This window comes from Oryzias melastigma, linkage group LG4 (assembly GCF_002922805.2).
Source record: "Oryzias melastigma strain HK-1 linkage group LG4, ASM292280v2, whole genome shotgun sequence".
Classification (NCBI taxonomy): Eukaryota; Metazoa; Chordata; class Actinopteri; order Beloniformes; family Adrianichthyidae; genus Oryzias; species Oryzias melastigma.
This window is the reverse complement of record NC_050515.1, coordinates 25,575,409-25,590,964: the sequence shown is the minus strand read 5'-3', so window position 1 is coordinate 25,590,964 and position 15,556 is coordinate 25,575,409. Positions and strand designations below refer to the sequence as shown.

The 15,556-nt window shown below is 38.3% G+C and overlaps 1 protein-coding gene across 1 annotated transcript; it reads right to left on the bottom strand.

The window, feature by feature from the left end:
* Nucleotides 1-1,108: 1,108 nt before the first annotated feature.
* On the bottom strand, nucleotides 1,109-12,497 carry hook1 (hook microtubule-tethering protein 1). The gene is made up of 22 exons (XM_024279528.2): nucleotides 12,268-12,497; nucleotides 11,647-11,732; nucleotides 11,189-11,261; nucleotides 10,955-11,005; nucleotides 10,698-10,830; nucleotides 10,466-10,533; nucleotides 9,615-9,677; nucleotides 8,404-8,487; nucleotides 6,390-6,553; nucleotides 6,181-6,321; nucleotides 5,888-6,089; nucleotides 5,689-5,799; nucleotides 5,517-5,604; nucleotides 5,377-5,443; nucleotides 5,159-5,299; nucleotides 4,986-5,073; nucleotides 3,908-3,939; nucleotides 3,729-3,811; nucleotides 3,551-3,651; nucleotides 3,365-3,466; nucleotides 2,259-2,327; nucleotides 1,109-2,179 (listed from the first exon to the last, which is right to left on the bottom strand). Exons 1-22 carry the CDS (start codon nucleotides 12,310-12,312, stop codon nucleotides 2,021-2,023), a joined length of 2,151 nt encoding a protein of 716 aa, XP_024135296.1. The 5' UTR covers nucleotides 12,313-12,497; the 3' UTR covers nucleotides 1,109-2,020.
* Between the last annotated feature and the right edge of the window lie 3,059 nt (nucleotides 12,498-15,556).

Here is a 15,556-nt window from a genome sequence, read left to right as displayed (position 1 = left end):
CCGCGACATTGTCAAGCATGCATACAAGCTGGTGGGGGCCACACAAGATATTGAAAAGGATTCTGAGTTGCAGAAATTAAGTTTTCGAAAAAATGGACTAGCCTGCCACATCTTCATTTCACTCTGATTTTATAGTGTCTACATAATTGAGCCCTCTGTAGGCTGAAAACTTTTATTTTATTTTTGTGAGCAGTGTATAATGCAATTGTTTTTGTCATCTTTAGACTAGTATGAAATTATTTAATTATTAAATGATAAAGTCTTTATAATTCTCTACTTTTTATGTCATATGGATTGTGATGACTCCAGTCACACAAACATGAAGGTGTAGTGTACAGTTCCACTTGATTTGATATGCATCTTTGGTTGCGGTTTATTTGTGTTTATCCATTGGTTTTTGTTTTGAGTTTCATGTGGAGCTGTACCTGCCCGAGGCGGCCTAAAGATGGTGCCAAACGGAGAAGCTCTGCAAGAGGGTGCTACCACTACCTGGACTCCATGGGGAGATCAATGGAATTAATGTTCTGTTTTAAGACTTTCTATCTCACCCACCCCCCTCCACTGTATCACTAGTAGTTTAACCCACTAGTTTAAAAGTCCCCAGGTGTGTGGTAATGGCAGGTCAGTTATTTGAGTTCTTTCCTAAGTTACAGCTTACTTTATGTTTGTTGAGTTGACCTCTTTTATGGGCCCCTTTAAACCGAAAATGTTTGTTCAGTTGGATTTTGTTGGATATTAAAATGATTTATTTTTGGACTAAAACCCTGTGCTCTTAGAGGTGATTGCCTGGTCCATCACATGGATGAAGATCAGAACTATGTTTTGATGCAAATAAACACCTAAATATGAGTTTCTTGTGTCCTCTTAAAACAAATGTATATATTCACACCCAAAACAATTCAGTTTGAAAACTTAAATTTATTTATCATTGTTAAATCAAACAGAAAATTGTTGCACCATCGCTCTGACCTGTGTTGCTTTAGATTGCACTTCTCACTCTCCTGTGTGACACAACAGAACAGGAATCATTTAGGCGATGATTTGTTTCATGTAGCAAATCTATAATAAACATTCTGCCCCCTTAGTGTTGCTCCAAATATTCAAAGCATGAGCACAAGAAAAGATTTACGCAGACAAACTTAAAAAAGAACTCAATTCATTCTGTGTGAAATCAATTAACCGTCAACATTAAAAACAATATTAGCCTCTGAACTTTCCAAGACACAAACAATCATTTCTATAAATCTCATTTTACAATTTTTTGTAGGTGCTGTACGGACGTTAAACCTGATTCTCATTTGGATCAAAGCTGGTGTTTTAATCATATTTACATTCAAAATGTACAATTTATTTCCCATGTAACATGTTTTTTTAATTAAATATCATCATTCTGACTAAATTCTCAGTGAATAGAGAGTTCTGCTGGTTGAGAACATGCAGCCACAACACCAGTCCAGTAGAAGAACGCCGTCTCTCGAAGGCAGACGGCGCTCAATATGACTTTCACAGCTTTTAAGAAAATAAAAAGCAGGATTGTTGTTGTTGGTGGCCAGCACCACAAGTTAGTGATTAAAATGCAAAGTGTTTCTTACCATCACTGCTGGAGAACAAAATATATGTGATGATATTTATAAATGCGTCTACAGTCAGCACAAGTCACATGATTTGAATAACATTCATTAGTATAAAGCTCTAATCACTTAAAAAATATTAAGCAGATATTTGTGTCATTCCTGAAAAAGCCTAATTCTACGTGAAGTGGACTGATGTGTCTAGATTAACGTGAAACCACAGGATAGAGAGGACAGAGAGTGAGTACAATAAACAACATGCTGTGACCTGTGTGTTATGTTTCATAAACGCTCGTTCTTCCTAATCAGATCATCTTTGACTCCTCCCCCCAAAAGCTGAAAGCAGGAGAGTTTAAGGCCACTTGTGTGCTCGCTGGACAGAAGGAGCTGGGTTTGTAAATTCCTGCCTTATTTCAGAAGAATAGAGACATTCAGCCCTGAAGCGAGGTCTATTTGGGAGTGGGAGCTGGCACGCTGATGGAGGAAGCTCGCCGGGGTGCGTTTGAGACCTGGCGCTGCTGCGATAAGAAGGACTGGCCAGGGGAAAGCGTGTGGAAAGTGGGGCCCCCAAGGCGCGATTCAATGGCCAACTTCTGAAAGTTCACACTCTGAGGACAGAAAAAAATAAGGTGGCTGTCATTTTTGGACGGGTTTAAAAACCATAAAACATTAAGTCATCTTCTTTACCTTGTTATACCAGGCAGTGACGATCAGCTTCTCCTCATACTCTCTCAGCCTGGCCTGCTCACACTGACGCTGGAGGGGAAAAACCCAAACAATGTTAAAGTACGGTGACCCTGAAGGGCAAATCACACCAAAGTAGATACAGAAAAACAGAAAAAAATCACAACTATTAAAAAAATGTTAAAAAAAAAAAAAACTTTAGAAACCAAAAAAATGAAACAAAATACAAATAAAACATTGTGGAAAACAAGAGTAATTTTAAGAAATCAAACTGAAATATAAAAAAATGAAACAAATTCCATTGGTTTCCTTTTTTGGGGAATTGTGTTTTGGTTTCTATCATTTTGTTGTCATTCTAAAATACAATGTTTTTGTATTATTTGAAGGGCTGTCAACGTTAACGCATGTGATTAATTTACAAAAAATTAAAGCGTTAATATTAACTAAAGCTAATAAATCACACTCCATGAATCAACCGTCTTTCTCCGGTTCAGGCTTCCACGGCATGCCTTAAAACAATTTGTGGGTACTATTCCGCTTATACCATATAAATAAATATTGAGCTGGAGCGATCTGAACTGCAACAAAGAAACGACACAAATGCGGATCGCCACGACAGGTTAAATAAAGCATCAGAGAGAACGCTCCCCTCTCACCTCTTCCTGCTTGTTTTTGTGCAGATCATGACAGAAAAGTTTGTTTAAAGAGGTCAGCACATTGTGACTGGAACTTCTCTTAAGCATGCATCCACACCCAGCAGCCAATCAGAATCAAGTATTCACCCGGACCATTTAAAGTGCAAAAACACAATGTTTGTTTCCTATGGCTTTATATATGCATCTGTTTGTTTTTCCTTGAGTAATACTGCAAACATAAAAGTCTTTAGAGTTCTGCTTATGTAAACATTGTGAATAATCAGAACCCAAAAATGTGATGAATCTGATTAATTTTTTTAATCGATTGACAGCACTAATGATTTATTATGCTTTTTTAAAATTGGCGTTGAGATCTTTAAAATGTTTTTTGTGTCGAGTGATTTGCTGGTGGCAAACATCTTGATTCTACACAGAAACATTTCCACATGCACTTCAGCTGAAACGAGGATTTACCTCAAGGGTGACGATGTGTTTGTCCCGGTCAGCTAACTGGTTCCGCAGAGCCTGAATCTCAGCAGTGGCAGGATTCAGTTTGGGGTCCAACGCTCGTATGACCTTCAAATATCGAGGGTGGACCAAAAATAGATATTTGACCCTTAACTTCTTTGATCGGAAAACACATTTTAAAAAAAAACTCACGTTTCGAGCTTTCTCCAGGTACATCTTGTACCTCTCCTCCATGGCCCGCATATCATCATCCTTCTTCTTGAGAGCAGCCATTAGCTCATCCACTTTAGAAGCTTAAAAAAAAATAAAAAACACGATATGTAGGGTTTGTGGAACAGCCAGAGTAGTAATGGAAAAGCCCAAATCTTACAAGTCTGAGTGTTTTCAGGCTGAAGATCCTCCAATAGTTCTTTTTTCTTCATGATTTCATCCTGAGCCTCATTCAGCTGGACCCTGAGGAGGAAACCAGTCCTTTAGCGCCCTCTACAGGGGAAACTCATTCATTTGAAGTTTCTGTTATTTGGAACTGCCAGACCCAGAGACACTCACATGTGTGCATCCAGTTTCCTCTTCAGGTTTGACTAAATAAAAACAAAAACAGTCAAAATAAATACATTTGTACATTGTTATTTCCAGTATGTCTACCTGGAACGTCTGTGTACTCTGAAGCACATTGATAGTTACGCCAGTTTGAACTTTGACCAATCAAGGACTCAGATTTGGTAGGGACAGATGGATGGTGCTCCTTTTAATCCATAAAAGTGCCAACCACTTGAACATTGATTGTAAAGAAGAAAATAGCAATTTCTGCCCAGAGTAAATTAGGGCTATCTTGAAAGTGTGTCAAATACCCAATGAGTGTATATTTTAAAAGGTTCACTTACTTTTTAATTTAATCATTTTTAAAGCTAAGCTGTTTTTAATAACGATCAGTTTACTTTTTCTTTTACTACCATTTTGTTTAGGCATCCTTTAAATGCAAACCTTTAAAAAACCTATTTGAACTAAAAAAAAAAAAAAAGGTCTAAATGTGCAGTTTTTTATTTTGATGGAAACAATTTTATCATTTTATTAATTTGGTCCACTTTTGATAAAAATTTGTTGCATGAGGCACAAAAAAAAGATATAAAGGACCTATATGATGTTATTCTAAGCTTTTCAGATTAAACTAGATCCAGATATATGATAACATATTACATTTGACACACTACAGAATATATGTTTTATGAAATATGGGTCATTTTTGCACAGACTCTTCCTGGAAGCGGCTGTTCCCCCACATTCATACATAAGACTGTGAGGTGCTTCGGGATTGGAAGGGCTGGTGCTCAGAGAGTAGGGAGTGCTCAGAGATGAGTGAATGGAGCAAAATTCATCTTTGGGGTTGTTTTTTGAGAAAGTTAACATTATAATACAGTTAAAAGCTCAAAAAGTTAATTTTACATGATATAGACCCTTTAAAAACTTCCAGATCACGATGTATGACAACACACAAAACCATTACGTTTCACACTATTAGGTTTTAATAATTGAAAATATTGATATTTTTCATGAGTATTACTGGTCTAGAAAGTCTACAACAACTCAAAAATAAGTCCTTGACTCCAGAACCTACTGGCACACTCACATCATCAGGTTTGGCTGCCTGACTCTGCAGGGCCTTCTGCAGATCCTCTACCTGCTGCTGCAGCTCACTGATCCGCTCTCGGTTCAGTCTGAAACATTCCAGCATACAAAGAAAGGTTAACATGCAACAAGAACACATTTGCAAAAAGATATCCAGACATCGATTTTCTCAACCTGTTCTCAGTGTCCAGTTGGCTGCGAGTCTTATCCGCTTCCTCCAACTGGACCTGCAGATCAGCGACCTTCTCCTGCTCGTAATCCTCCTGCTGCACCCTCAACATCTTATTGTCATGCTGCAGCTGCATGAACTTTTCCCTGCAAGTCACACAAAGCCAGAGCATACATATAGAGAAGGATGCAACTCATGTGGTTCATGACAGCAATAATATTACCTATATTCAATGGGGATTAACTCCGCTGCCAGGTTATCATGGCTGGGGCTCCCAGAGGGGAAAATCCCTTTGTGGAAAAACACAAAAATTAAAATCAATCTAAAAGCAGCATCTTTACTGTCAAGTGTGTCATGAGTTACCTGCTTGAGAGAGCTGGTGCTGCTGGGCCTGAGTGCATCGCAGTTCTTCATTGATTTCCTTCAGAGAATCTTTTTCAATGATGATCCTCTATTGGAAAATTGTTGGTCAGAAGTTTTCAAGAGTAGAGTAGCTTTAAAAAGAAAAAAAATATTTTGATTTGATTGTTTCAACCTCCTTCTCCTTCATTGTAGCTTCATGTTTCTCCTCCAACTTCTTCATCTCAAAAGCGAGGTTATCCGCTCGCCTCGTCTCTTCAGACAGTTTTCTGTGAAGCTCCTGAACCTGGAAAAAGCATCAATTCCCATCAGCGAATCCCATCATGTCCCAAATTCTATCACTCAATTAGCTTTGAACTGTAGCTTTGATTTACTTGTCGCTTGTATGTTTCCAGCTGTGCACGGGCAGCGTTGGCTTTGCGAAGCTCTTCCTCCAGACTGACAGTGTTTTGCATGTAGGTCATATTATTTTCTTCCAGCAGTTTCATCTGCCTTTTTAGATCACCAAGATTCTCCAACTTGCGCTTGTACGTTTCTACCGAGGCCTCGAGCATTACCACCCGATCCGAGCAGTTCCTGAGAAAGAAAATAATCTTTGTCAGAATTTTGGTGTTCAGAGACGGATAAAAGTATGCATTTGGAGCAGAAACAAGACAGAGGTGTTCACCTCAGGACATCCAGCTCGTCTTTAAGAGCGCGGGATTCCTCTGCCAGGCTGGTGAGCTCGTCATTGCGATGCTGAAGCTCAATCAGCTGCTTCTCCAGCTCCTCACAGTGGATTCGGTAATCATCCTTAGCAGCCTCCAACCTTTAGGAAAACCTTAAATTTTCCCCTTTTTTCTGGCTAAAATGTTGGCTAACAGAAAAGTAGCACACCTGAAGTTTTCTTCCTGCAGCGACTCAAACTGCAGCTGCAGGTGGCTGTGTTTTTTTCCTGAGGGCGTGCTTGGGTCATCAAACGTGTCCAGCTGATTGGCTCGGTCTGTTAGCACGTCATTCTCTGCCAGCAAGCTGTTTCGTTCCTCCTGAAGGACAGTTACCTGACCACGACAAAGGGGAGTGAGAGCTGCTCACAACTCAAAGTTAGGCTGATTAAAGTCAGCAGGACAAAACCAACACGAAGTTAAATGTCCCATGCAAAGCGTAGAATACAAACTGTGTCTTTTAACTGTGCAATTTAGTGGCTTTCTTACCCGGTTTTGCAATTAATTCATGCAGAGCACAAAGAAAGATCAAGCAACAAGTTAAAAACTGTTAGCTTTTCCTGTCAATAATCCTATCATAGGCCTGTTTCACCCACTTTGATAGTCTAAAAAAGTAAGAAAATTTAAAGTTTAACCCTTAAATTCAGGTTGATAAAATAAAGGTTGTCAAACAAAGCTTAAATTAGACTATTGTTTTAACTTTGCTATGGCTAATGGTTTGAGCTTGGGTTGTACCAACAGTTAGAAAAGTGGAAAATCTTGTCATCTCTATGCAACAGAAGTCAAGTACTAAAGCTAATTCCTGCCTTCATCACCAGCTGACTGTCTTTTGTCCTTTTTTTCCGCAACAGACATCTGTTAGGGAGCTGCAGCAGAACCAGGAGAACTGATAATGTCAGTTCTGCTCTCTAACATTCAGTTACTAAAGGAATATATTTTGTAAGCACCACTTCTAATTAAATCAGCAGTTTGGGGGCGATACTGGTCTGGTTTATTAATAAATCCAGAGCTCTGAAAGATTAGATCCTACCATCACATGATAATACAAACAGTCACAAGTTAAACACATTCACCAACACAGCCTTGAGGTATGACATTTATCTTTGTATTTAACTATATTTTAGATAGATAAAGTGAATACAATGAAATTTTATGTTTCTATTACCTGCATGTGCTCTTCTTTAGGAAGTAAACGATGCAGTCAAAAGTGCAGCTGACTTAAATGCTGAAGACCGTACCATGTGCTCATCTGATGGAGGGGGGAGAGTTATCCTGACTTATTTTCTTCAATGATGGATTATCATTTGGTTGTCTTTGTTAACCTCTTTATGTTTTAAGTGGTTTAATCCAAAAATATATAAACCCTTTTGTGTTTGCATGTTAGGCCTGTCAATTTAAGTTTTGTTGTTTACTTTTACAGGCCAAGTGATTTAGCTCAGTTGTGTTTCTTTTTTGCATTTTGGAGGTAAACTAAAACGCTGAATTTATTGAACTTCCTTATATCTTTTATTTTAAATTGTCTTTTTGCTTGAATCTTTCTAATAATAATAATCTGATCTAACAGGTTAATAGTCATGAATGAAACAAGAATGCTAGTTTTCATGAAAAAAAATAGATATTGCAGCAGTTGTTTATTTTGTTCATTTTTAGAAACCAAACACACATCTTGAAAAAATGTTAAATAACTCTTTAAACATAGAGGACCAAATGGTTATTTTAGCAGACAGATGTTCAGGAAAAATGCAAAATTATCAGAAGTTAATAAAACACAGTCCATGACTTGTCTTGGACAGAAATGGTTCAGAGTCGGATATGTTAGCAGAGTTAGAACACACATGTGAGCAGCTGGTTTAGAAGTGTTAAGCTCCCAGCAGCAGTTGGACTTACCTCTCTTTGCAGACAGAAGAGACCAAACACGTCTGTCAAGAGTGCAGTTAGACAGTTGATCAGTGTGTGCTTCACACTGCTGACTGAGACCTTCTGGCTTGGTGGCCCTGTGAGCTCAGACTGTAAGCTCACACTCATTCTGCCACAGCAGCTCCAGACAATGAACCCAAGCACTACAGAGTTACACAACTCCTGTTTAGACTGGAACAAATGTGTGTGCAGACACGGAGCGCTCGCTAACAGTGAAAGGTCTACATGACGGTGATCTTACTCCAGTAAAAGTGTGATGGTGTATCTACCTGCATGTCTAGCTCCTGACAGCGTTGTGCGAGGGCCTCCTTTTCTGAGAGAAGTTCAGTGAGCTCCTCCAGTGCTTTTTTAAGCTGTAAATACAAATGAGAAGTAGAATGTAAGACACTTATTTCATTGTAAATTCAAGAAAATTTGAAATGTAATTCTGCAGCAATCTAAGTTTCTTTAGTGTGTGATTTTTTTTTATAACTGAATGAACCTGAAGACAAAAAGTTCATATCACAAAAACATGTATTTTAATAATTGTGCAGCTTTTGATTGCATATGCATCCATTCATTCATTTTTGGAACCTGCAGAATTAATTTCTCAGAGAGTTGCTGGAGCCTATCCCAGCCACTGTTGGGTGAAGGCAGGTACACTGTCACAGAGCCACACAGAGACATATAATAACGCTCATTTATACCTAACAGGCATTTTAGAGTCATCAATTGATCTGAGATGGATGTTTTTGGACTGTGGGAGGACGCTGCAGAAAACCCGCACATGCACAAAAAAAAAGAAAAATAGTTGGGATTTGAACCAGGACCTTTTTGCTGTGAGGTGAAAGCGCTCCCTAACATCCAACAAATTGAAAATGAAATAAAAATTGACTGATCTGCAGCAGAGGATAGGTAAAGAGCCTTGTTTTTAAATCTAGAGTCCTAAACAAACTAAAATAAAACGGTCAAATACGATTGGGAAAATGATTTTTGTGAAAGCTGTGCAGTAGATCACTTTAGAGATCCAGACAGATTCAGACACTTTGCCAAAAGCATCAGGTTTATCTATAAACTGTCAGCTAATGTATGGTAAAGACCAGCATCACTTTTACCTTTATTTAACTAAATCAGATGATGAATGGCTGGAGTTAAAATGACCATTACCTAAAACAGATTCTTAGTGGCATAACTTATAAAAATGTCTCATCTTGTCTTTCCATGTTAAGCAGCAGTTACTTTGTTAACACTACTTTCTCATGCTATGATTGTTTAACTGAAATAAAAGAAGCTTTAAAGTGCTTGTTCTTGTTCTGTCTATAATATAAAATGATAAATATGTAATGTGGTTTATCTTAAGACACAGAAGAATGAGGAAAGCTGCAGACAGGATGTTGCTGCGGGCTAAACTAAAATGTCCCTTCTTCTGGTCTTGTGTCTGCAAGATGTGTTGTATTTTGTCTGCCTGTGCTGCCTCCATAAATGTTGCACCAATACTGACCTGCTGCTCCAAGTCTCCTGACAGCTCTGCTGCAAATGGGCTGGTGGTTTCTTTGCTCATGAGCTGAAGAGGAAAACAGACACAAAGCTGCAATGACTCCATCTGGATTTACTGCATGGAAATGTTCACTGTAATCTTCAGAAAAGATTGTCATCATCAGTTCAAAGTCCCTCTCTGGTCATATTTTGATCAATCGGAAAAGAATTCCCAGGGATCTTGTGTCATTTTCTAGGAAATAAGTTCTGCAGAGCGGCTGGAGTTAATCAAAGACTAGCCTGAGTTGTGGGCAGGATTGTTGCCATGGAAGTAAGTCTCTGTTGACATCCCATCATCCCTTTGTCTCAAAAGTAACGTTTAAAACGGTCGTAACCCAGGCGTAGTTCCTGCAGTAAATGGTGAAACTCACCATACAGCGAGTGTCTCTGAATGATCTGTTGAACCCAGACGCGGAGACGTGTCTCTACAGAGCTACTCACTCAACATCATCCATGTTTTCCACTATGTAGCAAACAAACAAGCTTTGCCGGTTGCTCTGTGGCCCATGCGTCAAGGCGTGGAGCAGTAAATTTTAATTTCGTCAAAAGAGAGGCAGCAGATGCGAATTTGACGAACAAATCGCGCCCAGTTGATTTACAGCATAAAAGTTTTTTCAAACTGAATTTCTTTATTTGCCCCTGATTTGACACGATTTGACCAAAGACATACTCAGTTTAATCTTAAATTGTTTCATATATGTCCTCCATCATGAGAAAATGCAACAAGAACATGTTAACAACATTAAAAATACAACTTTTATTGGAGTGGGTCCTCAAAACCTCAAATCTCAGTGAGAAAAAAACAAATTGACTGACCTCTTGGATGGCTGTCATGACAACATGTTGAACAGACTCCTCCAAAGTCATGATGATCTGAATGTATTCTGAAAAAATAAAAAATCAAGTGTGTGCAATTTCTTAATGCAAAAGTGACATATCGCGTTTCATCTTTACACCCCCTAAACTGACAGGATTCTGACCTTTCAGCGACACTGCAAACAGTAAACAGGTGTGTTTGCTCTTTGCTTCAGTGGAAAAGGTTTCATACCTTGTTTGCGCTCACATTTGACAGCGCAGCCCAGGATGAGCTGCAGTAACCTCCCCAGCTCCACTGGGTCGGCGTGCTCAGCCACCAGGGACAGATCCGGTAGTGGAAAGTCTGAGATTTCCTGGGATAAAGCCTGATGGCAAACAAAAAGAAATCCGTGCAATGCACTTGAAGAGGTTTGATCATTGAAGAGTATAAAGCAGGACGATGCCTTTTCTAGGATCACAGAAATGATGAGGGAACACGGTGATTCCTACCTCTTTATAATAGTCAACAACCATCTGAAGGATCTTCTTTAGGTTGTTCATCTGACAAGAGAATACAAAAATTGAGGGAAGAACAATCAAATGCGGTATAGAAAGACCTGGACAGCTGACAGATGCAAACAAACCCACATTAACACATTTAGATTTAGTCGGAATTTGTAGAGAGTGGAGCAAAACAGGAAGTTAAAAAAGAGACGCCAGGCAGAGCACGGAAGTGTTTCACACCTTCAGCCTCCAGTTGTCCTCCACGTCTGCTTTGATGCGACTGAGCCATCCGTCGTTGAACCATGCAGGGTCTCTGCAGCAAATACATTTATTCAGTTTTCAAATATATGTGGGGGATCTACTGAAATGTATGTGTTGTACAACAAGATTGATCATCACAATGAACGAAGGGTTTCACACACCCAAAATTCAAAGTCAAATTCAGGGCAGCTCCAAAGGGAATTTACAGTCTACCCTAGATAGAAGTGGCTGAAAATGTCTTGGTTTTATTGTGCTGATATCTCAACTTGCCTCAGAAATGTCGATCTGGTTGGATCAAAGGAATAAAAATCGATTCTTGGATTAATTGTTTCACCCCTACTAATACTTGTTTACATCTATTTGTTTTCAAATCCTCCAATGTACTATCTTTAAATACTCCAAAAGGACTAAACCAGAGTGTTGAGATGCTCACTCACATCTGATGCAGGGCTTGGGACATTGCGGCTCCAGTGGTGAGCTCCTCCACTGTCGTGCAGGGTGCAGGAGTGTTGAAGGTCTGCAGCTGCGCAGCAGCACGAGGTCAACATAATGGAAAAAGGAGAAAATAACATCTTAAATCACTTTGGCACAAACCACTGACTTGTTTTAGTGCTGCTTTTCTATTGAACATGTTTTTATTTGACATTAATGAGCCCCCTCAGCCTCAATGTTTGTTTTTGATTACTTTCCTTGTTTAATCCGCTCCACCACATTAATGCAAAGAGCAACATTCCGCATATATCCCTCCTAATTGGATTAGAGCGCTCTAACAAAGTGGAGGACATAGCTGCCTTTGTGTCGGCTGGGTGTTAAGTTACAGTAAACGGCTCGTGCCGATGGGCGCGAGGACGTTTCGAGTCCCCAATAGCCCCCTGCGTAGCGCTGTTATTACGGATGCCGCCCCACCAGCGGGAACCCGCTCGTGAGCGGAAATCCTTCTCCGGGATACGCGTTCACTCCAGCGCTTTCACCGCCTCCTGACTCTGGACGCGTCCGACACCAGAAAAACATACAGAGCGCGAGCCCTCGAAAATAAAAAGTCAATTTCATGAACTCACCCATATTATAAGGCTCTCGACCAACGCACCTCTGCTGTCTTCCATGTATCCCCCCTCTTGGTTGAAGAGTAAATAGTCCCCTTTTACCTGTCAGCAAACCTCTTCCGCTCCTTTCCTCCGCATTTGACCTCACCTGCTGCCAAAGGTAAATTTCTTACGACGGAAACGTAACTTGACGAGAAACACTGACCTTTTAGTTATTAAAAAAGCGTAAAGCAACGGGAATGGCGGAGCTCGGAGGCGCCTTGTACGTCAAATCTCTAGCGTAAAGGCTGGGCCGATGGTAGGCGAATGAATCACAAGTGCGAGCCAATCAGAAAGGAGATCAGTGATTGACAGTGGTTTAGCTAATTACCGTCCAATGAAAACGCTGCATTTGGGTTGCTCTTAAAAAAATAAAAATATTAAAAGCAAAAAGTATGGGTGTTTTTCGGTGTTTAAAATTAAGAATATTTTAACTTCGAAAGAAGATTGATAGATTTTAATTAAAACAATTTTACATATGATCATATAAAGAGCACATTCATTATTATTTAGTAATAACAAACAATGATAAACAAGTGCTTCACATACAGTTTTGCTCCCTTCAAACAAACTGCAGAACCATAAAGTTAAAAGATTACCCAAATGAGGAAATAAGAAAATCATTGCATTAATCAATGTGACGACTTTAACATTTATTTAAATTAACCAACAAAACAAATGACAACAGATGCTGCCATTCACACAAAGTACCGTAAACTCTATCCAACAATTACTTTAATAAGTGGAATAACATCACAAAACGCCATAATAATCACTATTATTTTTATTTATACTTTGAAAACGTACTTAAATACTGGCCCATTCAATATCTGATAACACAGATCATTTTTACAGTTTTTAGAATAATATATTAGACTTCTGTTTTGTTTTTTTGTTTATTTTCTTTTTATTATTATCATTAGTAGTAATATTGGTACTTGCAGTACTAGTAGCAATTGTATCACTAGCAGTAGTAATAGTAGTAGTATTAATAGTAGTAATAATAATAGCAATAGTAGTGGTAGCAGCAACAATAGTAGTAGTAGTAGTTTCAGTAGTAGTAGCAGTAGTATCAGTGGCAGTAGTAATAATAGTAGTAGCAGTAATAGTAGTAATAATAATAGAAGTAGCGGCAGTAGTTGCAGTATTAGTAACAGTAGTAGTAGTAATAGTGGTAGTAGCAGCAACAAAATTAGTAGTAGTTGCAGTAGTAGTGGCAGTAGTATCAGTAGCAGTAGTAATAGTAGTAGTAGCAGTAATAGTAGTAATAATAGTAGTAGTAGCAGCAGCAGTGGTAGTGGTAGCAGCAGTTGCAGAGTTAGTGAATGAATGAATGAATGAAATGGTTTATTTCAAGCAATCAGGTCATAATACATACATAACATATCACTTAATAAATCACAAGCAGATCACTTGAAAGGGAGTGGAAGGAAGCGAACTTATATAATCCCACCCCGACTCGACCATATCATTTTCTGTACATGAATTATCAATATCCAGTTCAGGACTTAATATCAAATATTAATAGATTCAGGCTATTAAGGCTCATTAATATCATTAATGTAATCAAGTTTCAAAGCATCCACGACAAATCATTTATATTAATCAGTAAAGAAAATTAATACCATAGTGATTGTAAACTTTTCAGTAATCATTACTGCATATTACATAAACAATAATCTAATATTCTCATTGAAAAAAAAGACACTTTGTGCATGAATTATGATAATACAAAAAAATAATTAAATCATCTTCATTTGCTAATGCAGAAAAGATCAAGATATTCTCATAAAAAGAAGACAATTAGTGCAGATTGTATTAATCAAATAATTATTATTAAAAAATATAAAAATAATAAGTAAAGATTATCTTCATTAGTTTATGGAGGACCCGGAACCGGAAAAATCGTAGTAAAAGTAGTAGTAATAGCACCAGTAGTAGTAGTAGTAGCAGTAATAATGGTAGTATAGTGGCAGCAGGTGCAGTATTAGTAAGAGTAGTAGTAATAGCACCAGTAATAGTAGTAGTAGTAGTAGTAGCAGTAATAGTAGTAATAATAGTAATAGTAGCAGCAGTAGTTGCAGTATTAGTAGCAGTAGTATCAGTAGCAGTAGTAATAGTAGTAGAAGCAGTAATAGTAGTAATAATAGTAGTAGTAGTAGTTATTGCAGCAGCAGTAGTAGTGGTAGCAGCAGTTGCAGTATTAGCAGTACGAGTAGTAGAAATAGATCAGTAGAAGTAGCAGTAATAGTAGTAATAATAGTAGTAGTAGCGGCAGTAGTTGAAGTATTAGTAGCAGTAGTAGTTGTAATAGTGGTAGTAACAGCAACAAAAAGTAGTTATTGCAGCAGAAGTAGTGGTAGCAGCAGTTGCAGTATTAGTAGTAAGAGTAGTAGAAATAGCACCAGTAGTAGTAGCAGTAATAGTAGTAATAGTGGTAGTAACAGCAACAAAAAGTAGTTATTGCAGCAGCAGTAGTAGTGGTAGCAGCAGTTACAGTATTAGTAGTAAGAGTAGTAGAAATAGCACCAGTAGTAGAAGTAGTAGTGGCAGTAGTAGTCGTAGCAGAAGGAGTAGGAGAATAGTAGTAGTGGTGGCAGCAGTAGTAGCAGTGGTGGTAGTAGTACATTTTTTTTAGGGTACATTTCAATAAGCTAAGTTTCTGCCAGCTCCTTTTCAAACATTTTTATGGAAGTTTTTTAGTTCCATCAGACTCTGAAAATTTTTCCCCCTGAATTTTTATTCTGAATTTTTTAAACCTATGATTTTTTTCTGAAATGTTTTAACCTCTGAATTTTTATTCTGATTTTTTTTAACCCTTGCTTCGTAAACAGCAAAATTTTATCCTCCCAAAAATATTTTCTATCTTAAAAAAATATGTGTTTTTAATTTCGAGACTCAAAATTTTGGTGGGTCAGAAATTCGACATAAAAAAATAAGCCCCCAGTGGGATTCGAACCGGCAACCTCTTGATTGTCAGCGCGGGAGTCTAACCGCTAGGCCACCTAGAAACCGGAAGTACATCACACAGTTTTGTGGGTATATTCCATGGATTACGCAACCAACTGTACTATTGGATTACCCTTTAAAAGTACCAAAATCAAAACAAACACCCTCCACATTGCTATTTTGTCTTTTATTGCCCCTGTCTATTTAAAAAAAATAACAATTTACCTGAATTGAACAGTTTTGGGATTAAAATAGAAAAAAGGAACAAACAAATAAGCCCCCAGTGGGATTCGAACCGGCAACCTCTTGATTTCTG

What these genes read in the sequence shown, in the direction of transcription:
- hook1 (XM_024279528.2), bottom strand. Translation starts at nt 12,312, where the DNA reads ATGGAAGACAGCAGAGGTGCGTTGGTCGAGAGCCTTATAATATGG. An exon ending in TGGAAACATACAAGCGACAA is followed by an intron (nt 5,800 to 5,887) that starts GTAAATCAAAGC and finishes TGCTTTTTCCAG; the next exon opens with GTTCAGGAGCTTCACAGAAA. An exon ending in ACCTGGAGAAAGCTCGAAAC is followed by an intron (nt 3,467 to 3,550) that starts GTGAGTTTTTTT and finishes CGATATTTGAAG; the next exon opens with GTCATACGAGCGTTGGACCC.